This window comes from Lycium barbarum, chromosome 10, assembly GCF_019175385.1.
Source record: "Lycium barbarum isolate Lr01 chromosome 10, ASM1917538v2, whole genome shotgun sequence".
NCBI classification, from domain to species: domain Eukaryota; kingdom Viridiplantae; phylum Streptophyta; class Magnoliopsida; order Solanales; family Solanaceae; genus Lycium; species Lycium barbarum.
In genome coordinates this window covers 119,383,861-119,405,372 of record NC_083346.1, presented here as the reverse complement: position 1 = coordinate 119,405,372, position 21,512 = coordinate 119,383,861, and the positions used below count along the sequence as shown (strand labels likewise).

Sequence of the window (21,512 nt, the reverse complement as noted above, 5' to 3'; positions counted from 1 at the left end):
GGATGACTTACTCCTGTATCAAGGGGGACAATCCAGTGGCGGTTGTGGATCACCACTTAACTTTAACATCATAATTTTTTATCATTATCTTTTCAAACACCAAAACTTTGTGAAAAGAATTTAAGGGTAATTAGGATTACGATAAGTTCATTAAGTGGCCGAAATAAATCATGTCAAGTTTAGAGGCAACGAGTTATTCTGCCAATTATAAACCTGAATCGATAAAAAATACAGAAGCATGTGATAATATCAATTGAAGTTTTAGAAGAACCAAAATAAGATAATGGTAAAAGAAAAAAAGAAAAAATTACATGCGACTATCAAGAAACCTGGCCCATGAATGGTATTCATGAGTAGATTTGCATAGAAAAGGAAAAAAGGTCGTGCAGGGTAAATTAAACTACCTTACTAGTTTTGACAGATGACATACAAAATGCAATGCATAGCTTTCTCATACTTTTTCTCAACTTGTAAAAGTAGGTTGGTTACATCACAAAACAAATCTGCCAACTCAAAAGTTGAAAACACCACATGTCCACACAAATTTTGATAATAAAATAAGGCAGCATGAACTTAGTTTACTGTAATTGACCAGACAGCTAAAAGAAGACATTTTAAAAACCTTTGGAGCAAGAGAAAAAGACATACTGTATATTAATGGATTGATGCAAGCAACGGGATTTAAAAATAACAAAAGGGAGTGGTTGAACATGCACTGCACTTCGATTTTTGAATATTCCAAATTTCAATCAACAAAAAGATTATTGAAGACTCCCACATCATCCTGACAACCTTTTTTCTTTTTGGGACAAAAGAAAATTCTAAAAAAGCACAAGATCTTCTTTTTGCTTGTTTCTGATGACCCACAGCTGACTCATGCAAGAGTAAGTAGTTAGAACATCCATCCCTTCTCTCAGACTGCTATATATAGAGTGCTACAAGGGATGTTCTTAAACCATCAACCAAAACTTAATTACTTATCAGTTACCTTCACAATATAGCAAAATCCTCTGTAAAATCAGAAGTCATAATGAAGAACTTACCCACAGGTGTTCCTATGAGTTCAGCAGTATGCTCAATTGAAAGGCAGCCAAAAGGACTAGTGGCCCTATCTACTTGCCAAGACCATATTCCATCTGCAACATCAAAGATCTCATCCAAATTAAAACAAAGTGAGTATTTTTCCTATCTCTTGATGAAGAATCTACTTGATCTTGTAGTGGTTATAAAGAGTATTAATGACCATTGAAAGAAGAGATCATTAAGATTTAATATTCTTGAATATGCAGGAAAATCTGTGATTGGTAAGATGAACAGACTTGGAGAAAGGATGGATTGCCTTGCACAAGGCATCCGTGAGCATGGTAAGCACTTATATTCATGATAAAGACTTAAAATATTTATGGAAAATTTACTAAGATAACATTTTGTTTGAGTTGAAAATGAAAGTATATGAAGTTGAAAAAGAGTATTTCAAAGTTGAATTGTGTCTGGACATGATTTTTACTTGGAAACAAAATTGAAGTGTTTGAATGAAAACAACCATCTCACTAGAAAAACTCCTTAAACAAGTTTTTTTAATATATTTCACTAGTATTTCAAATACTGACGTTCAGAATTAAGAAATATGGCGCAAAACATCAACTTGTAAATAAGGACATCAGTATTTGCAACTGAAATCATGGCCACACACAAGTGTAAATTTAATGAACAACAGATTATCAAGTCACGCTGTACAAAAATTTGTGCAACAAGCACTATTTACATGTATGGCAGAAAGTACTGATTGTGAGGTCCTAAATGTTTCGACTTTAAATGTGCAGTGAGCCTAAGCCCAAAGCTGACGGAAACGGTGAAAGGAAAATTGAGCCTTGGAGCGAAAATTCTTCAAGTAGGAGGATTGGAGAGAGTATTTAAGCAGAAGTTTAGTGTTAAAGATGATGAAAAGCTATTGAAGGTCTCTCAGTGCTATTTATCAACTACAGCCGGTCCAATAGCAGGCCTTCTCTTCATCTCTACAAATAAGATTGCTTTCTGCAGTGAAAGATCATTAAAGCTCTTATCTCCAACCGGAAAGTTGCTTAGAGTCCGTTATAAGGTACCCCTCTGCTCTATTTTTCTTTCATCTCAAATTTCAAGCCACATAAAGCATAATCTAATAGGCCTGTTTTACAATTGCAGGTATCAATCCCAATAAGTAAGATAAACAAAGCAAAAGAGAGTGAAAATAGGGAAAAGCCGTCACAGAAGTATATACAAGTAATCACAGAGGATAATTTTGAGTTCTGGTTTATGGGATTCCTTAATCATCAAAAGACACTAAGATATCTACAGCACGCAATTTCAAATCCTTCAAGCAAGCTAAGAAGATGACCTTTTTTTCTTCTTCTTTTTCATTTTGTTTCCTACTACGCCCATTCATCAATGTAAAATGTTGATGCAAAAATGAATTTACAGATATGATCAAACTTGTAACTAGCTCCATTGCTCAAAGGATTTTAGGGTTTTTAGGCTTTGAGCCTTAGCTGTTAATACGAATGTGTATACTTATTGTAAAACTAATGCAAACAGAAGGCTAATTCATCTTTTGGGACTTGGCATAGTCATTACTTCCTAAGAGACCATTCGAGTTGCAGATCGTAATGCTCCTAGAGAGGCATATTTAGAATATTATGGTAAGTTCCCAACAAAGGGAACCCCCTTGATTTATTTGTTTCACCTGACGAAACTTTTGGCATAATTTGCATAAAGTTTTGAGGATTGAGCTGTCAAAATAAATTAAGAGTAGCCAATTATCAGACATGCAATGGAAACTCTAGGCATATGTCTGCGACATGCGTATGTAAAAGATTTTCTTTCAGTCTGCCATGAAAATGATTTGTGTTAATAGTGAGATCTATTTAGAAGCAATCCAGTACAATAATCCTGTGGAGGAATCAGGTTAAAACCCTTCAACTAAACACAAGTAATGAGAGCCCAATTTGAGTTAGTAGACACTCTAAACATAACAAGTTCAATGGGTAATAAGAAATTACTTTGTGTTGTTAAAGCATTGATCCCCTCTTATAAAGCATGATTCAGTGTAATGCATATTATTATGTGAGGAACTAAGGAATTGTTGAATGTGTCTGATATAACAAGGAATAGTGACGTATAGTGCATCTGTTACCACCAGAAGAGGTTGAATAAATTCTTAATGGGATTAGTAACTATCTAGAGTAACATGGACATACTAGTAGCTAATTCCACCTTAATAAATATTAAAGTGGTGCTGCTTCAAAATAAGATCTAGAGGCTTGGTCTCGTAATTATCCATGAAATTAGGATTGAGCGCATGGTTGTAAAAGTGCTAAGAGCAAAATATTGGATTACTTCGCTACTAAATAATATCATGTGTGTAATATTCCCAATTTGACAGAATAAGTCGTTCAAATCTATTCAAGATATTTAGTGGTATGTATGATATTATGAAATATATTATAAATTATTGAGGGATTGTTGAGTTAGTTTGTAATATTTGTATGTTTAATCTGAACAGACACATCTGTTCGTAAAAGAGAATGACTTTCTGAAAAGTCATCTCTCAAGTTCTATAAATATAAGGACTCTCTTGAAGTAGCTAAGTTAGCTTGCAGTTTACTAGGCTTTATTAAATACGGAAGGAAATCGCTTGTATTTCGCTAAAGAATATATGGGAAATATCTCTATAAGCACTTAATATGACACGGCAACTCTTTCTTCTTCAACGTTGTTTCCTACTTTTCTAATAGAAAATACAATTATTTTTTATGCTTAAAAAATACTGGACATATCTCTCTAGATTTTTCGAAGGCAAAAGTCGGTCAAGAAGAAAATAAGTTAGTTTACTCAAAAAAAAAATTAAATCATTTGTCATGCATTTTTATCATTTGTCAAAAAAAATTAATGTCATAAATTTTTATCATTATCTTGTCAACCTTAAATCATACAAGCCTAATAAAACTAACTTGAGATAATTTTACTATGCATTAAGAGCTTGTGAAAAGAATTAGGGGTAATTAGGACCAAAAAAGTTTAGGAGTGCACTAAATATATCATGCCAAGTGGAGGGCATAATGAGGAATTTTGCTAATTATCAACTAGAAACCATAAAAATTAGGGAAGCATATGATAATACCAATTGAAACTTTAAGTTTAAGAAGAAACTAAATAAGATTATGGAAAAAAAAAATCGCATGCACCTGTAGAGAAACATGGCCCATGAATGGAATTCACGAATAGATTTGCATAGAAAAGGGAAAAAAATCGTTTAAGGTGAATCAAAGTACCTTACTAGTTTTGACAAGATGACTTCAAAATGCAAAGCTTTCCCTTACCTATGCTCAACTTGTAAAAGTATGTTACATCACAATGCAAATCTGCCAACTCAAAAGTTAGAAACACCACGTGTGTACACAAATCTTAATAACAAAACAAGTCAGCATGGGATTAGTTTACTGTAATTGACCAGATGGTTAATAGAATACATTTTCAAAACCTTTGGAGGAAGAGAAAAAGACATATATTAATGGATTAGTGCAAGCAAGGGACTAAAAAAGAAAGAAAATAAAGGGAGAGGTTGAGCATGCACTACACTTTGATTTTTCAATATTTCATATTTCAATCAACAAAAAAATTATTGAAGACTCCCACATCTTCCTGACAACCTATTTCTTCTTGGTACAACTGAAATCTATAAAAAAAAAAAAAGCACAAGATCTTCTTTTTTACTTTTTCCTAATGACCCATAGCTGACTCATGCAACAGTTAGTAGTTAAAAGATTCATCAACTTCTCCCAAGCCCATATATATAGGACCGCAAGGAATGGTCTTAAACCATCAACCAGAACTTAATTATTTCTCAGTTACCTTCCAATATAGCAAAATCCTCTTCATCAAAATCACAAGTCACAAATGAAGAACTTACAGAGTCCCATGAATTCAGCAGTATATTCATTTGAAAGGCAGCCAAAAAGAGTAATGTCTATATCTTCTTGTCAGGATCATATTCCATCTACAACATCAAAGATCCGATCTAAATTAAAGCAAAGAGTATTTTCCCCTGTTTCTTGATGAAGAATAGTCAACTTGTTCTTGTAGTAGATATAAAGAGTATTAAGGCCCTCAAAGCAGAGATCATTAAGATTGAATATTCTTGAATATGCAGGAAAATCTGTGATTGTTAAGATGAACAAACTTGGAGAAAGGATGGACTGTCTTGCACAAGGCATCCGTGAGTATGGTAGGCACTCATATAATATTCTTGATACATATTATAAAAAAAGAGTATTTGACGTTAGAAACTGAAACAGAATATTTCGCATTCGGAAAAAAACAGTTGAAGTTTTGTGATTGAAAACCAAAAACGCCTCAAACAAATTTTTTCAGTATTTGACGAGTGTTATTTGCATAATACTAACGGCTAAACATCAACTTGCAAATAATAAATTCAGTATTTGGAAGACATGATGTACAAAAGTCCATGCAAGAAGCATATGCAATGCAAAGAATTCATTCTAACTTCATTAGTGTTGCAACTTTTTAATTATGCAGTGAGCCTTAGCCTGAAGCTAACAGAAACAGTAAAGGGAAAATTGAGCCTTGGGGCAAAAAATCATCAAGTAGGAGGATTGGATAGAATACTCAAGCAGATGTTTAATGTTAGAGACGATGAAAAGCTATTGAAGGTTTCTCAATGCTATTTATCAACTACAGCTGGTCCAATGGCAGGCCTTCTCTTCGTCTCTACTGATAAGATTGCTTTCTGCAGTGAAAGATCAATAAAGCTCTTATCTCCAACCGGAAAGTTACTTAGAATTCGTTATAAGGTACCCCTCTGCTCTATTTTTCTTTCATCTCAAATTATCTAGCCATGTAAAGCATAATCTAATAGGCTGGTTCACAATTGCAGGTGTCAACCAATAACTAAGATAACGAAAGCAACGGAGAGCGAAAATATGGAGAATCCTTCACAGAAGTATATACAAGTAATTACAGAGGATGATTTTGAGTTCTGGCTTATGGGATTCCTCAATCATCAAAAGACACTGAGATATCTGCAGCAGGCAATTTCAAGTACTTCAAGCAAGCTAAAAAGATAACTTTTTTTCCTTTTTTTTTTTTTTTTTTTTTTTTTTAATTGTGTTTCCTAATACGCCCATTCAATGTCAAATGTTGATTACTTGATGCAACAACAACATACCCAGTATAACAACAACAACATACCCAGTATAACACCACCAGATGGATCTGGGGAGGGTAGAACGTATGCAGACCTTACCCATACCTTGTAAAGGTAGAGAGGCTGTTGATGTGGAAATGAATTTACAGATCTGTTCAAACTTGTAACTAGCTCCATTGCACAAAGGAGGTTTTGTGGTTTTTAAGGCCTTGGGCCTTAGTTGTTAACATGAATGTATAGACCTATTGTAAAACTAATGCAAGCAGATGGCTATGGTCATCATTTCATAAGACACCGTTTAGGTTGCAGATCGTAATGCTCCTAGAGAGGCATATTAGAATATTATGGAGCGAAAGTTCCCAACAAAGGGAGCTCCCTTAATTATTTTGTTTCACCGGAAGAGATTTTTTTGATAGAATTGCATAATCATTACCGTGAGAATTGAGCTGTAAAAAGACATTGTCCTCCTTTGTGCTCAATGATAGAATTATGTAGTCCATAGAAAAGGAGGGGAAAAAAAAAAGAAGAGGAAAGCATTCTGAAGCCAAATGCTCTTAGATGAGTAGTTGAATAGGGGAATAAATCATTTTTTGCCCTTTATATAGACCGTATTAATCACTTTGTGATCATCAGAACCTTGTGATTTGATATAATGTCATGCATTTCTCAGAAGAGTGACACGGCCAAAAATCATTCCAGAAACGAATCAGCTTACCACTGCATAACCAAAATCTAGCCCAAGTTCTGCCCGAAAATCTTTCCGTAAAAAATAATACCTTCTCCGATTCAGAACATTTAAGAAGTGGGTTTGTCGATCCATTTTTGTCACTAGAGAGGCGCTTAGCATTCCAAGTGAAACTCAAGGAGATGGGACTAAATAGGCTTAGGCCCTTCTCATCTGTCCCCCTCACATCATCCCTGAAGCATAAGCACACCACCCATAAGCTATAAAGAGTCTATCTAATAGTTGGATAATGTCAAATATTTCAAACTACCTCAATAGTTCAAACTCTGTTCTAGGGTGAAATTTGGTCAAATAGGGAATGCAACCAAAATCTAATATTTGAGAGTTAACATCATGTGTTACTATACTCGGAATAGCTTAAATAAAGTTAAAAAGACTTACCTTGATGACGAGAAGAAGTGGGAAGTGCTTTCATTTACTTGGGCCTAATTTGTGGTGCAGGAATCGAGAAAAGTGATGAATTTTACTCCTATGTTTCAAAATGTTTGTCTTACTTTCCTTTTTAATCCGTTTAAAACAGAATGTCTCTTTCCTTTGCAACTCTTTAATTCCAACTTTCCACATGGCACGTATAAGACGACAAAACTAAAGTGCATTTTGGTACAGTCTACAGATCTTTAATTTAAGACCACAAGATTCAAAAGTCTTCTTTACTTTCTTAAATTTTGTGCCAAGTCAAATTCAGACAAATATTTTGAAATGGACGGAGTATAGTTGTAGGGTATAGTTGTAGATCTGAAATACCTTTGAAGAAGCTGCAGGCCTTGTGAAGCAATCACAACATTGATGATTTAAGTGCCCAGGAAGAAAGCCATGATTGCGGTCCTTGGGCCCGTGTACGCGATTATGAAGCTGAGCTCAATACCTCAGCAACCCCATAAAGTGGTGATCACACAACCGGGCTCACGATCGCAATTTTGCTTTGGCTTACTGCCTCCCAGACCTTGCCTTGTTGTGATCGCAACTTCCTTTGTCACCATGCATAAATCACTGATGTTGTAAACATGGCTCCCTTATTCCAATCCTAGTACCGGTTCATTTTGACCAGTGTTGCTCGTTTCTCACCCACAGTCCATTTTGATCTCCATATCGAGCAAGCGAACAGCCTTAAGGCAACACTTACAGTTACAGCCATGTTTTGAAAACCTACACCCTCCAACTAACTCAATTTAGTCCCAAGTATGCATCCAACATCTCAAATGCCTCCAATACAAACAGATACAGTTTTCAACAAGTACAAATAACATTTTTGCACAACATACGCATTAATTAAATGCATATAAAGAAATAAAAAAAAAATAAGTTCATTATAATAGCCTTCGTAAAATAATAACATCCTGATGAAGTTAAAAAAAGGCTGCAACCTCAATCCAATCAAATGATCAGATTGAATTCAGTGTTTCACGCGCTTCTCATACAGATTTTCATATACAAATAGGAACCTCATGGGTGCACCAAACAGAAATAAGGGATAAGAGAGAGTAGTGAAACCAAGAGAGCCTTTCTTAAGATTTTTTCTGTAATACTTATCACTCTTCTCGTTTGCACATAATAGAGACCAACTAGCTTGTTGGATAATATAATCCGAAAACCGAATGAAAAACACATTGCAAAACTCTAAAAACTTCATTCTATCCCGGCCAATTTATGTGGTGAATTTGACTTGACACAAAGTTTAAAAAAAGAACTTTTAGACTTGTGGTCTTAAGCTTAACATAAGATTTTTCTGACTATAAAAGCATGTCATTAAGGAAAATGAAAACTCCTAAAAGTTAAATAATTTCCAGCTAAGTCATTCTTTTGGAATAGACTAATAAGAAAATGCCACATAACATGGAACAGAGGGAGTATCATATCAAAAATAATTTCTTAATAGCTTGCCAAGTATTTTGAAAGAAACATATGAAAAATGCATCAGAAAATATTATTATAAAAGCATGTCATTAAGGAAAATGAAAATTCCTAAAAGTTAAATAATTTCCAACTAAGTCATTCTTTTGGAATAGACTAATAAGTATAATGCCACATAACATGGAACAGAGGGAGTATCAAAAATAATTTCTTAATAGCTTGCCAAATATTTTGAAAGAAACATATGAAAAATGCATCAGAAAATATTACTATTATTTTTTGTGTTTCAATTTAAATATTTTTATTTCTATAGATGTTTCAAAGTATTGCTGTCCCAAAACAAAAGGTTGTCAACTGGAGAAAATTAATTTCATTTACTTAAAACTTTTAAATCATATGTCTGCATGTTGCATTCCACATAGAGTCGTCGTGAATGCCTACAAATTCTGCCTTTACACCTCAGGATGAGATCAAAAAATTAAATTTAAAAAACAAAAGCAAAATAACTGTCCTAAAAGAGAAGGCACTAGACATACTCCAGACAAGCACCAGAATTGCTGACCCTGCATAACAGATTGAAATCTTTGAAGAGGCTACTTTGTTCCTTTGCCTGATTTATTAAGCACCAATTCTAGATGGATGACTCACTCATGTTTCAAAGGGGACTTGAGGCAACTTTTAATCATATAATACTAATAAAACTAACTTAAGATAATTTTACTATGCACTAAAAGCTTGTGAATGAGATAATTTTGTATACTTTTGAATATTCTAGAAGGATTGACTTTTGTCTTTTATACAATACCAATATTGGGAGAATATTCTAACTATGAAGATACTTTTTGATAAATACTCTACATAAATAGTTATGAGACCATCAGTATGAATAGCCTGGTTACCTCAATGATTTTGTAAAAATAAGAAAGAATTGTTTGTCCTAGTAAATTTAGGGTAACTGGAGGGGGGAAGTTATATGGAGAGATAGAATACAGTTCAAGTTATGACAGCTAGCCTATCAGCAATGATATGCTTCTCAATAAAGGCAGGTCAACTCCTACTAGCAATTTCAAGTTCAGAATTATAACAACATCCCTCTAGGGAGCCAAAACTATTACTTTGAGTTTAAACAAATAATTATTCATAAATAATTATCTATATAAAAATTATCAGTTGATTTGAAATGGAAAAGAAGTAAAGTCGATTACAATTATTAAGCTACCTTACCAGTTTAACAAGATGACTTCAATATGCAAAACTTTCTCTTACTTGGCTCACTTTACAGTAGGCAGCATCATAAAGCAAATAAATTTTTTTTTTGAGAAACATAAAGAATAAAAGTAAAACATCATAAAGCAAATCTAACTACTCAAAAGTTAAAAACACCACATGTGCACACAAATCTTGATAACAAAATGAGTCAGCATGAGATCAGTTTACTGTAATTGACCAGACGGCTAAAAGGAGACATTTTCAAAGCCTTCGGAGCAAGTGAAAAAGACATTCATTAATGGATTGATGCGAGCAAAGGGATTAAAAAAAAAAAAAAAAAATAATAATAATAATAATAATAATAATAATAATAATAATAATAATAAAGGGAGAGGTTGCACATGCGCTACACTTTGATTTTTGAATATTCAAATTTCAATCAACAAAAAGATTATTTCTAACAACCTTTTCTTCTTGGTACAAAAGAAAATTCTAAAAAAGCACATGCATGATCTTTTGCGGTTATTTCTGATGACCCATAGCTGACTCATACAAAAATCAGTTAAAAGATTCATCAACTCCTCCACAAACCCCTATATATAATACTACAAGGAATGTTCTTAAACCATCAACCAGACTTAAATATTTCTCACTGACCTTCACAATACAGGCAATATTCCCCTTCACAATACAGGCAATATTCCATCTCAAAATCAGAATCACAATGAAGAACTTACTCGGTGGAAATTTGGCAGGTATCCCCATGAGTTCAGCAGTATGCTCAATTGAAAGGCAGCCAAAAAGACTACTGGCCCTATCTGCTTGTGAAGACCATATTGTTCCATATGCAACTTCAAAGAACTTATCTCAAATAAAGCAAAGTGAGTATTTCCCGTCTCTTGATGAAGATTCAACTTGATGACCCTTGAATGAAGAGATCATAAAAATAAAAATATTCTTGAATATGCAGGAAAATATGTCATTGGTAAGATGAACAAATTGGGAGAAAGGATGGACTGTCTTGCACAAGGCATCCGTGAGCATGGTAAGCACTTATATTCTCCATAAAGACCTCAAAAGATTTATTGATAGCATCACTAAGAAAATAGTTAGTTTAAGTTAAAAAAAGAAGTATCTGAAGTTTAAGTTGAAAAAGAGTATTTGAAAGAAGAAATCATGTATGGACATGAGTTCGGCTTGAACAAAAAGTTAAAAAGTTTTCTGAGCGAAAACAATTATCTCACTCGAAAATGCTACTCAGACAAGTTTATTCATTATTACACCTGTATTTTTAAATGCTAAAAAGTTCACTATCTGCAAATGCTGATGGCCAAACTTCACCTTCAGTTATTGCAAGTGAAATCATGGTAAAACACTAGAGTAAATCTAAAGAAGACAGATAAGAGTCATGAAGTACAAAATTCATGCAAGAAACCACAATTTACATGTATATATGATAGAGAGTATTGATTTAAATGTCCTTTAATTGTGCAGTGAGCCTAGGCCCGAAACTAACAGAAACTTTAAAGGGAAAATTGAGCCTTGGAGCAAAAATTCTTCAAGTAGGGGGTTTGAAGAAGATATTCAACCAGAAGTTTAGTGTTAGAGATGATGAAAAGCTATTGAAGGTTTCTCAATGCTATTTATCAACAACAGCTGGTCCAATAGCAGGCCTTCTCTTCGTCTCTACTGTTAGGGTTGCTTTCTGCAGTGAGAGATCAATAAAGCTCTTATCTCCAACTGGAGAGTTACTTAGAATTCGTTATAAGGTAACCCTCTGCTCAGTTTTTCTTTTATCTGTATTTCCTACCATGTGAAGTATAATCTAAGTATGTTCATAATTTGCAGGTATCGATCCCAATAAGTAAGATGACGAAAGCAAAAGAGAGTGAAAATATGGAAAAGCCATCACAGAAGTATATACAGTTAGTTACAGAGGATGAATTTGAGTTCTGGTTTATGGGATTCCTCAATCATCAAAAGACTCTGAGATGTCTGCAGCAGGCAATCTCAAGTTCAAGCAAGATAAGAAGATAACGTTTTTTTCCTCTCGTTCTTCAATGTAAAATGTTCATGGCAAAATGAAGTTAGAGATCTGTTAAAACTAGTAACTAGATCCATTGCTCAAAGGAGGCTTTAGGTTCAAGCTTTGTGCCTTATGAGCTGATGTGAATGTATAGACTTATTGTAAAACTTATGCAAACAGATGTGTTTTCTTTAAAGATTTATTTAGCTTTCTACTTGTCTTAAGAGTAAACTTTATGACCCAAGTTTTACACACACACACACATATATATATATATGAAAACAAGAACCAAATGCTATAGGATTGGCATTTTAGATTGTTTATATGCTAATTTACTACTGTATTCACAAGGTTTGCTGCCTTCAACTTTCTTTTAGTATGATATATAGTCTTCATATTTTTGTTTTTTGGATAAAATAAAATAAGATATAGAAGGTCTTCAGTTGAAAATATAAGGTCATTTTGAGGGATATAAGTCTTTCAGTTGAAAATATAAGGTCATTTTGAGGGACATTTTGCTGTGTTTTCCATCTTGTAATTCATTATGCTGAAAATATAAGGTCATTTTGAGGGACATTTTGCTGTGTTTTCCATCTTGTAATTCATTATGCTGAGGTCGGAAACCACAACAACAACATACCCAGTATAATCTCACAAGTGGGGCCTGGGAGGTCAGGAACCACACTATATCAATTTAAGACTCTAACTGATCATCATCATTTTTCTGGTCTGTGAGATTTAAAAAAAAAAAAAAATGTTACAACAAATTTCCTTAAGGTAGTCTCCTCACATTGGAATGCTACCTCATTCATGAATCGTAAGCTGGTACTATCGTCCAGAAAATGATGCACTAGCAATTGAAAATACTAAATTTTGCAAGAGTTTAACTTCTATGCATACAGGTTACAAAAATTGTAACCACAGATAACTATTAAGAAAGTGGATTTAGTAACCTGAAAAATAAGGCAAGTTACTTTCTACAACAGGTTAATATACAGTATCAATGTATATCAGACTGATTGTGCCATCCAGCTAATACAAGTCCTACTCCAACGATTGAAACTATTCCACCAGAATAATTGGACAGGTCGTACGAGAAATATAATCAATCAAACCATCAGTATTGGTAAAGCTAGGAAGTAGGAACAATGGACTTCATTTCATTCACAATGTGAAAACACCTACAGCAAACAATGGGGCCTACTAGTAATTTACAAGGATGATACACAGGAGTTTGGTATCAAATAACTGAAAGGCAAAGAAATAATCTACAATGAAAAACTTGATGCTTAACAAAAGGCAAATAATGGGAACAAAGAACTGACATCAGGCCTTCAAAGACATTGCTTAATCAAGTACTGCTCAAAGTAACACATCTGGCTCTGCTAAGCTTCCAGTGAAGTTTATTTTGCAGGATTTAGGAAACTGAATTCCAGCCTCCTCGCACCCTGCTTTAGTGATAAGGGGACAAGACCGTACGTCTAGATATTCAAGATACTCACATGACTTCAGAAGCTTCTTAATTCCTTCAACAGTGATCTTTGGACAGTTACTGACCTTCAAAATCTTCATCCCCAACATAAAGTTTTCACTTCCTAATTGTTGAAATGCAGCATCAGTTACCTCCTCACAGCAGCCAATGTCAAGAACCTCAAGCTTTCTGCATTTGGAAATGATGCAGTCCAATGAAGAGTCGGTAATATTCAAGCACCAATCCATCCTCAGTTTCATTAGGCTATTACTACAAGCAGCAGCCAGTGACTTCATGGACTCATCTGATATGTTACGACAACCACCAATAACGAGTGTCTCAAGATTTTTGCAGTAGTTGGCCAAGGATAAGATGGAGTCATCGCCAACTTTGTAGCAATCCAACAACTTCAATGTCTTAAGTGTCAATGAACAAACTCCGGACACGCTAGATATCCCAATATCACCAATATTGCTGCATTTGTTAATGTCCAAATGTTTTATCCTTGGGCAACCTTCAACCAGAACAGAGACACCTGAGTCGGTAATGTTGGTGCATCCTTGCAAACCTAGCTCTTCTACATTATGGCAATTCTTGGAGAGAGCTTTCATTAATAAATCTGAGACAAATCTACAACCAGCAAGATGCAAGGTTCTCAAGTCACGACACCCCTCAGCAACAGCTGAGAGCCCCTTGTCTGTGATCTTTCTGCAGTAGGATACGTCTAAGGACTGTAAAGAAGAGAGACTCGATCCAATTGCTGCCAATCCATTGTCTGTTATGCCTGTAAATTTGGTTCACAAGTTAAGTCAACTAGAACACTTGAAGCACAATTTACCCTTTGCCTTTTAATTATGATGTTGAAAAAGATCCGAGATAATCGAAGCACAAATTTTCAATAAGATTTTATTTCATTGTTCACAGAAGAAATATTGTTGGTGTCAAGGAAGCACCCAAGCATTAGACTAGCAACAAAGTTACGCTCTCTTTTGAAAATTGGATTACATATGATATAACATTACTATCATCCCTTTCGCGACTACTTCAAAACCACATAGCAAAAAAGACATAACCTTTACACAAAAACACAAAATTCTACAAATTTGCAATTAATTTTTCTCAAAAACCCAACCATAAATTACCCCAAAAGCCACTTCGTAAACCTCATTACTCCTTTTTTATCATAAAAATCCATAAATTACAATATAGGAAAGTTCACCATATTGGATGAAAACCTTTAACATTTCAAACAAAAGATTTTAATCAAAACTTTCAAATTCAAAGGACATTTTAGTACATTATAAACATCTTTAATTTAGAAGCACGAGATTGAAAAGTCCCCCTATATTTCTTGAACTTCATGTCCAATCAAATTAACCCACTTAAATTGAAAAATGAAACGTTAAAATCCATTCAAAATTCAACAAATTTAAAAAAAAAATCTTAAATTTAAAACCACAACATTGAAAATAACCTTAAATTTCATAAATTTCGTGTCCGGTCAAACTAAGACACTGAAATTGGAACGGAGGGAGTTTAAATTTCGTGTCTATCATATATATACCTATACTATCAAAAATAGTTTAAATTTACCCCTCATTACATTTTCGGTCCAAATATATCCCTCTCGTTATATTTTCGGTCTAAATAATATACCGTCCAGTTATATTTTGGCGCAAATTTACCCTTAATTTTGACGGAAAGGACACATGTCAAACTCGGAATCAAATAACCCACCATCAATTTTAAATATTTAATTCCGGTAGAAACCCACGATTAATATAGCCAATACCCGACCCATTAAGTTTTTAATTTAAAATCACAAGATTAAAAACCGTGTCCAGTCAAACTAAAACGCTTAAATTGAGACGGAGACGGAGGGAGTAAAATAAAACATACTAATAATTAAGGGACCAAAAACGACATTTAAGAAAAATAAACGGACCTTTACAGTGCTGAAGATTGAGGACACGTAAGCAATCAAAAGAAGTAGCAATAACTTTAAGATCAGAATCAGTTACACCAGGATAGAAGGATCTAGAAACTGACTGAGATAAATCAAGTTCATTTAATCTAGTGAATCGGGCCGCAATTTTGCGGAGCATATGAGGCCCGGCCCGAACACAAAGTTTTTTCCTTTCAGTACTTTGAATATAAAGCCATCGTTTACATACAAGCCCGAATACTTCCTTGTCTTTATCGTTTGAAAGACGAGATAGTACGGCCCGAAGTTCATCGTCTCCGAGGTTGTCGTTTATATAGTAGGATGGAACGGTGACGTTTTGTGGACTGGCCATATGGGAAGTTTTTATGGTTCTGATTTAATGGAAGGGAAGAGAAGAAAAAAGGTTTGTGTTTTTTGGTTTTGTTTGTGTGTTATGTTATGTTTTGTTTTATTTATAGGGGTTTGGGGCTATGCACATGTACTCTATTTTATTATTGACGTAACGGGTTGTTTGGTTGGTGATATAAGGATTATAATTTTAAGATAGCTTGGTAATGGGTATTTTCTCTTTTTTAATTTATATGTGATAGTTTTTTTTTTTTTAAGAGTCGGACAAAAAAAGTTAATTTATTCATATGTTCTTTAAATATTTTAGATCATTAATTATTTTGATTTATAATATTTTTTCAGAAGACTTAAAGATTGTATGTCTGAATACACAGTTAAAATAAAAAAGTTTGAATCTTGAAATTCAAACTGTATCATATAAATTGAGAGAGGGAGTATTAATTAGTCGAGAAATTATCTTATCTTGTTATACGTACTAAAAAGGTGGGATAACTATTCCATAAAGGAAGAATAAAATAATCTCATGGTATATTCTTGGGATGAAAACTATTTACACCCCCAACTTTGCTTAAAAATCAAACTCTTTCCTCAACTATGAACAATAGACATTCTCCCCCTTTATCCTAGTTGACTTTTTTAAATGCTTATTTTACCCTTACATTATCAACTTTTGTCTTTTTTTTTTTTAATTTATTTTAAATCGTGATATTTTTTAATTTTTTAATTCATGCAACAATTTTTTTATAAAAAATAAATCTTTTCTGCTAGGCGAAGAAAAAAATGAGAAATACTAATTGATTATATACGTTAACGATCTTCTATAATAAAATAAATTAACAGAATAAACAACAAATTAATTTTATTAAAAATAATCAAAACTTTAATATTTATTTATACAAGTGAACAATTACAGGTCATAATAACTTTATAAATATATTTCTATACTGGTAATGCAAAAACAATTAATAAATAGAGGCAAATTCTTAAGAATGGTTTATTTATACTGTCAATTAATTTTATTATAATTTAAGAAATATTCCACTAGTGGCAACCACTTGTTTATTTATATAAACAATAGATAATAAGAGAGAAGTGAAACTTAAATATACACACATGCATGTACATACATATATACATACTTACCTTCATATAATATTGAAATAACAATCATAAAAAATAGTATTAGATTTTGTCACAAATTCATAAACGTATTATTCTGCTTATAATGTTAATAAACTTAAATAAGAATTTATAAATATCTAGATTAAAAAATAAATACTATATACTCCATAATATAAGAATCTATTATATATGAGGGGAAAATTTGATTTTTAAAGCAAAGTTAGGAGGTGGAAATGATTTTCGCCCTATATTTTTGCTTATCCCATCCCATATAATTTATGCCAACTCATATTAATATATTCGATTAAGTAATTTAATAAAATAAAACTTTATATTAATTAATCACATGTGAAAATCATTTCACCGAGGTTGTAATTTACATAGTGGCTTGAAACGATGTCGTTTTGTAGATGAGAGTCGTCGTCGACTCGTTGCAGGCCATTTCGGAAGTTTACGGTTCTGATCTAAAGAAGAAATGAGGGTTCTTTTTTGGCATAATACATAAATAGGTCCTTACATTTGGCTTCAGCTAACAAGTATGCCCTTCAAGTTTGAGTGTGCACAAGTAGGCACCTCAACTTGTATAAAGTTGAACAAGTAAACACAAATGATGACGTGGCAGCAACGTGGCATTGATGTGACCATCCAATATTTATGTGTCATGTCAGTGTCATGTCATCATTTATGTTTACTTGTTCAACTTTATACAAATTGAGGTGCTTACTTATGCACACCCAAAATTAGAGGGCATATTTGCCAACTGAGACTAAATTTAAGGGTCTATTTATGCATTATGCCTTTTTTGTTTTTTGTTTTTTGTGTGTTTGTTTTGATTTATTTATTTATAGGACTTTGGGACTATGCACATGTCTCCCTAACATTTACCCACTTCGTGTTACATCAAATTATAACAATTTACTTTAATTAAATAATTATAAATAAAATAAAATAAAATAAATTATATATTTCTTTTGTTTCAATTTATTTGGCTTGATTCGGAGTACCCTTATCAAACTAACTAATGTTTGGTGTGAATTCAGACATAAATATTCAATACATATGAAATAAAATTTACATATTTAAAACTTATATAAAAAAAAAAAAGTATAAGTCGCAATAGTTAGCAATTCAAAACATTCCGAAATTAAAATATCATTTGACTATCCAAATAATAACTACGAGACATAAATTGAAATGGAGGGAGTATAAATTATGTATTTGTTGTTTAATGTAAAAATCAAATGTCAATAAACTTTACACTTTATGTGCAACGGAAGAAATTATGAGTTGGATAAAGGGTCTAGTTTGTATTATATTAGTAGTTGGAATGTGGTGGTTACCAACTTATGAAGCACAACAACGAACCATGACATAAGCATTTGTACTAACACTTGTGTTTGGTTAAATGATTGGATCCAGTCATCCAACTAACATATTGTATATTCGCACTACACCCTCTTTATTATATCTACTACTAATACTATCTTATTACTCATAAACATTAATTGTCCTTTGATCCCTAATAAGATAAGCGAAGATTAATTACTCTCAATTACACTATTGGCACTTGGCACAAGGGTCCCAAAAGTCCTAAAAACTTGTTTGTACTCGCTGTTCAAGTCAATTCGATAAGTACACAACGTATGTCATTTACATAACTTTTTATCACTTAAATATGATTAATTCTAAATTCTAATCTCAACTTCTCACTTAACTATGGAAAATTAGTATACATCATACTGCAACTGTATATTTTCGCCAAAAGTATAGGTGGACACTAGATGGATTCCCAGAACATGATTCTAACAGTAGCTTGAGGAGCCCGTCAAGGCGTATCTACTCTGGGCTCATTTGATACAAGGGATAAGAATATAAAATAATCCAAGAATTTTATTTAAGATGAATTTATTTCACGTTTAGTTGGGATAAAATTGTGGTATAACTAATCTCGGAATTAGTTATTCGGGAATTGCAGTTGTTATTTTATCCCCGCCGAAGGGTGGAATAACTAATCTCAGGATAAGTTATCCTGCGATAACTTGTTTCCAACCAAACAACCCCTTAGTAAATTAAAAATTTACTTGAGCTTCATAATATTTGCCTAGATTCTATATATGTATTGAGGAATTCACTAAATATTGTATAAATATTTGACTGTTTGAACTAAGTTATTATTGTATATTAACTTAAGCTCGTCATAGAAACCCATAAATTTTAAATCATAGATTCTCTCCGGGAGCTGGAATGAAAATGATAGAATTATGAGCCAAGGAAAAGGGTAAAATGCAAGCTTGACATGAGCCCCATTTTAGAGCAAATTTCAATTGCATAATCAAATACAGGGAGCATCTTCATGTCAAAATGGTTGCATTTATATCAACCACCAAAACTCATCATGGGTAAAATCATAACACTTTCCTCACAAGATCTTAAAGCAGATAAATTCTCTGCAGATAAAAAGCTTTCAGCTTCCCTGCTCCTGTTAACCAAACCACTGAAATCACTTGCAACAATCAACGTGAAGCTTTGGAGATCAATATCCTTGATAGTCCGACTCTTCTAACTACAATAACAACAACAACATAACACAATCCCACAAATGGGATCAGGGGAGGCTCGGATATACGTGGATATACGTAGACCTTATCATTACCTTTGTAGGGCAGAGAGGCTGTTTCGATGACCAACTACAATAAGCAAAGCGGGAAAAATATGGATCTGCCCCTTCTCCACTTAAATACCACGCTTTTGCCTGCTGCAGGATTTAAACCTGTAATATGCGCTTAACCTACACATCATATGTTGTCCTCCTAAGTCCTACCTCTAGACCAAAGCCATAGGAGGAGCCTTTTGCTAAAATCTCAATGACATTCCAATTATGTATAGCTCGATGCAGCATAATAGGATCACAGCGTCAGGCCCTCTGACCTTAAAGCAAGTTGCATTCTTTCAAACACAATGCCACGTGAATGAATAGTCATGTCAGATAAGGGTTCCAGTACTTGGCTAACAGGGTAGAAAGCCACTTTCTTAGCTATGCCCGCATCTTCTACCTTTCTCCAAGTCTACACCCATTTTAACAAAGGATTTATGGGTGTTGTGATACTGTATACATGCTGATTTAAAATGTTAGATCTGCCTTCAGTGATAAGTTCATACCTGCTCACAAGATCTCTAGATTGAAGCAATGAAGTTACAGGACCCAGGCCACAAGTATGTAATTCGGGGCTGCATCGTCCCAAGAATTAATCTCTTTAGGCCCAACCACAAGTATGCTTTGGTATTGAAGCATAAGCCAGGAAATCCATCTCCAACATGGCAGCAGCTGCTCTTAGCAGCAGAACACCTTCAATCTAGATTCATCAAGACACTGAACCAAGACACTGAACCAAGACAAACATAGCAAGATCCTTTTACCTTAAGCAACGAAACACATAGCAGGAAATTACTTAGGGGAGGATACACCCACTTCTCCTTCTGGACAGTACAACTTGATGCCCCAACAAAATGGACAGAGATCATTCACAGTGCTTGCAAAAGAAACAGTTGTACACCACCGAGCTTTTCCCTTATCTCACCATGGTGACATTCTGCGAACCATTTATCAGTCCCAATGGCAATAGCTTAGTATCCAATGCCTTGGGAAACCCACGACATGAACCCAAAAGTGTCACTGCAGGAAAGGGTTGTTACATATAAAGCAAGTGACTTTTCTTCAAAATACCGAGGACCTTGTATAACCAGATCATCCCTGCTTCCAAAGAAAAAGAAACTATTCTTTGCTGAATTTAATCTACGAAGCTAGTAAATGTCCAAGCAACATTCATCATGTTCTACAATCCCTTCATATTAATCTCCCTCCCTCTATTTTTCGCTCAATTAGTGTGCCATAGCATAAGACATTGGCTCCTTTATGCATGTCTTAATCTAGATATTAGTTTGATCTTCTGCAGTTGTCAAAGAACACTCTTTAAAGATTACTGAAAGATTTCCTTATCCGTGAAACAAAACATTCCAGATGACCACAGACTTGATGATGATGAACAAGATTTTCATAAGCAGTAAGCAAATGGTAATGAAAATCAGGTCAAACCACTCTTAACATAAATGTGAGAGTAGAACTCCTTACACATAAAGATTCAAACATGCTCACAGGAAGTGGTCACAAACAGTGGTTATTGACATATATTGCATTCATTAGTGTTGGAGAGTAAACTAAGTACAACAAAAAGTGTTCCCTTCTTTATAGTTATTTAAGATGTTAGATGAGATGAAACATCTTGTAAGTAAAAATGAGTAAATATGTGCCTCCCCTTTAACATTCCAAAGATTTGGACAAGATGGTTCACACATTTCAACAATTACAAAGGAGTTGAAGGAAATGGACTTCAAGCACTAAAGATCATTTTATTGGCAGAAAGGAAAACACACAATCAAGTACAACAGGATTATAATCAAGGGATTGTCACTAATTAGATTAGAACTATAATCAAGGGATTGTCACTATTAGAACAAATTCAAGAACACTCGAACAGAGAAAGAGCAACAGTAACCAAGTTGCTAACCAATCTACTCATAGTGGTAAACTGGTAGAAC

At 33.7% G+C, this 21,512-nt stretch overlaps 4 protein-coding genes and 1 long non-coding RNA gene across 6 annotated transcripts; 3 read left to right on the top strand and 2 right to left on the bottom strand.

Moving 5' to 3' along the window:
* Positions 1 to 884: 884 nt before the first annotated feature.
* LOC132614453 (GEM-like protein 6) lies at positions 885 to 2,583 on the top strand. Its single transcript, XM_060328906.1, has 4 exons — positions 885 to 1,172; positions 1,290 to 1,364; positions 1,824 to 2,098; positions 2,182 to 2,583. Exons 1-4 carry the CDS (start codon positions 1,031 to 1,033, stop codon positions 2,371 to 2,373), a joined length of 684 nt encoding a protein of 227 aa, XP_060184889.1. The 5' UTR covers positions 885 to 1,030; the 3' UTR covers positions 2,374 to 2,583.
* A 2,074-nt stretch (positions 2,584 to 4,657) lies between these two features.
* Positions 4,658 to 6,166, top strand: LOC132614456 (putative GEM-like protein 8). Of its 2 annotated transcripts, none has more exons than XM_060328909.1 (4): positions 4,658 to 4,995; positions 5,186 to 5,260; positions 5,572 to 5,846; positions 5,930 to 6,166. In XM_060328909.1, exons 2-4 carry the CDS (start codon positions 5,206 to 5,208, stop codon positions 5,945 to 5,947), a joined length of 348 nt encoding a protein of 115 aa, XP_060184892.1. In that variant the 5' UTR covers positions 4,658 to 4,995; positions 5,186 to 5,205; the 3' UTR covers positions 5,948 to 6,166. The 2 variants fall into 2 exon arrangements, with proteins under 2 accessions (XP_060184892.1, XP_060184891.1); XM_060328908.1 differs by having other exon boundaries at positions 4,664 to 5,070; positions 5,188 to 5,260; positions 5,930 to 6,163.
* A 593-nt stretch (positions 6,167 to 6,759) lies between these two features.
* On the bottom strand, positions 6,760 to 10,337 carry LOC132614458 (uncharacterized). Its single transcript, XR_009572306.1, has 3 exons — positions 9,332 to 10,337; positions 7,689 to 8,090; positions 6,760 to 7,117 (listed from the first exon to the last, which is right to left on the bottom strand). It is a non-coding gene; the product is annotated as an uncharacterized LOC132614458 (long non-coding RNA).
* A 217-nt stretch (positions 10,338 to 10,554) lies between these two features.
* Positions 10,555 to 12,226, top strand: LOC132614452 (putative GEM-like protein 8). Its single transcript, XM_060328905.1, has 4 exons — positions 10,555 to 10,885; positions 10,975 to 11,049; positions 11,499 to 11,773; positions 11,853 to 12,226. Exons 1-4 carry the CDS (start codon positions 10,729 to 10,731, stop codon positions 12,039 to 12,041), a joined length of 696 nt encoding a protein of 231 aa, XP_060184888.1. The 5' UTR covers positions 10,555 to 10,728; the 3' UTR covers positions 12,042 to 12,226.
* A 944-nt stretch (positions 12,227 to 13,170) lies between these two features.
* LOC132614451 (F-box/LRR-repeat protein 4) lies at positions 13,171 to 15,882 on the bottom strand. Its single transcript, XM_060328904.1, has 2 exons — positions 15,447 to 15,882; positions 13,171 to 14,285 (listed from the first exon to the last, which is right to left on the bottom strand). The coding sequence occupies exons 1-2, from the start codon at positions 15,796 to 15,798 to the stop codon at positions 13,393 to 13,395; spliced, it is 1,245 nt and encodes a 414-aa protein (XP_060184887.1). The 5' UTR covers positions 15,799 to 15,882; the 3' UTR covers positions 13,171 to 13,392.
* Between the last annotated feature and the right edge of the window lie 5,630 nt (positions 15,883 to 21,512).

Excerpts from the sequence above, each read along its gene's own strand:
- LOC132614453 (XM_060328906.1), top strand. The coding sequence starts at position 1,031 with ATGAAGAACTTACCCACAGGTGTTCCTATGAGTTCAGCAGTATGCTCA. Across the intron at positions 1,173-1,289 it reads CTCATCCAAATTAAAACAAA|GAAAATCTGTGATTGGTAAG; the intron begins GTGAGTATTTTT and ends TTGAATATGCAG. Across the intron at positions 2,099-2,181 it reads TGCTTAGAGTCCGTTATAAG|GTATCAATCCCAATAAGTAA; the intron begins GTACCCCTCTGC and ends TTACAATTGCAG.
- LOC132614456 (XM_060328908.1), top strand. The coding sequence starts at position 4,933 with ATGAAGAACTTACAGAGTCCCATGAATTCAGCAGTATATTCATTTGAA. Across the intron at positions 5,071-5,187 it reads GATCTAAATTAAAGCAAAGA|AAATCTGTGATTGTTAAGAT; the intron begins GTATTTTCCCCT and ends GAATATGCAGGA. Across the intron at positions 5,261-5,571 it reads ACAAGGCATCCGTGAGTATG|TGAGCCTTAGCCTGAAGCTA; the intron begins GTAGGCACTCAT and ends TTAATTATGCAG.
- LOC132614452 (XM_060328905.1), top strand. The coding sequence starts at position 10,729 with ATGAAGAACTTACTCGGTGGAAATTTGGCAGGTATCCCCATGAGTTCA. Across the intron at positions 10,886-10,974 it reads CTTATCTCAAATAAAGCAAA|GAAAATATGTCATTGGTAAG; the intron begins GTGAGTATTTCC and ends TTGAATATGCAG. Across the intron at positions 11,050-11,498 it reads ACAAGGCATCCGTGAGCATG|TGAGCCTAGGCCCGAAACTA; the intron begins GTAAGCACTTAT and ends TTAATTGTGCAG.
- LOC132614451 (XM_060328904.1), bottom strand. The coding sequence starts at position 15,798 with ATGGCCAGTCCACAAAACGTCACCGTTCCATCCTACTATATAAACGAC. Across the intron at positions 14,286-15,446 it reads CAATCTTCAGCACTGTAAAG|GCATAACAGACAATGGATTG; the intron begins GTCCGTTTATTT and ends CCAAATTTACAG.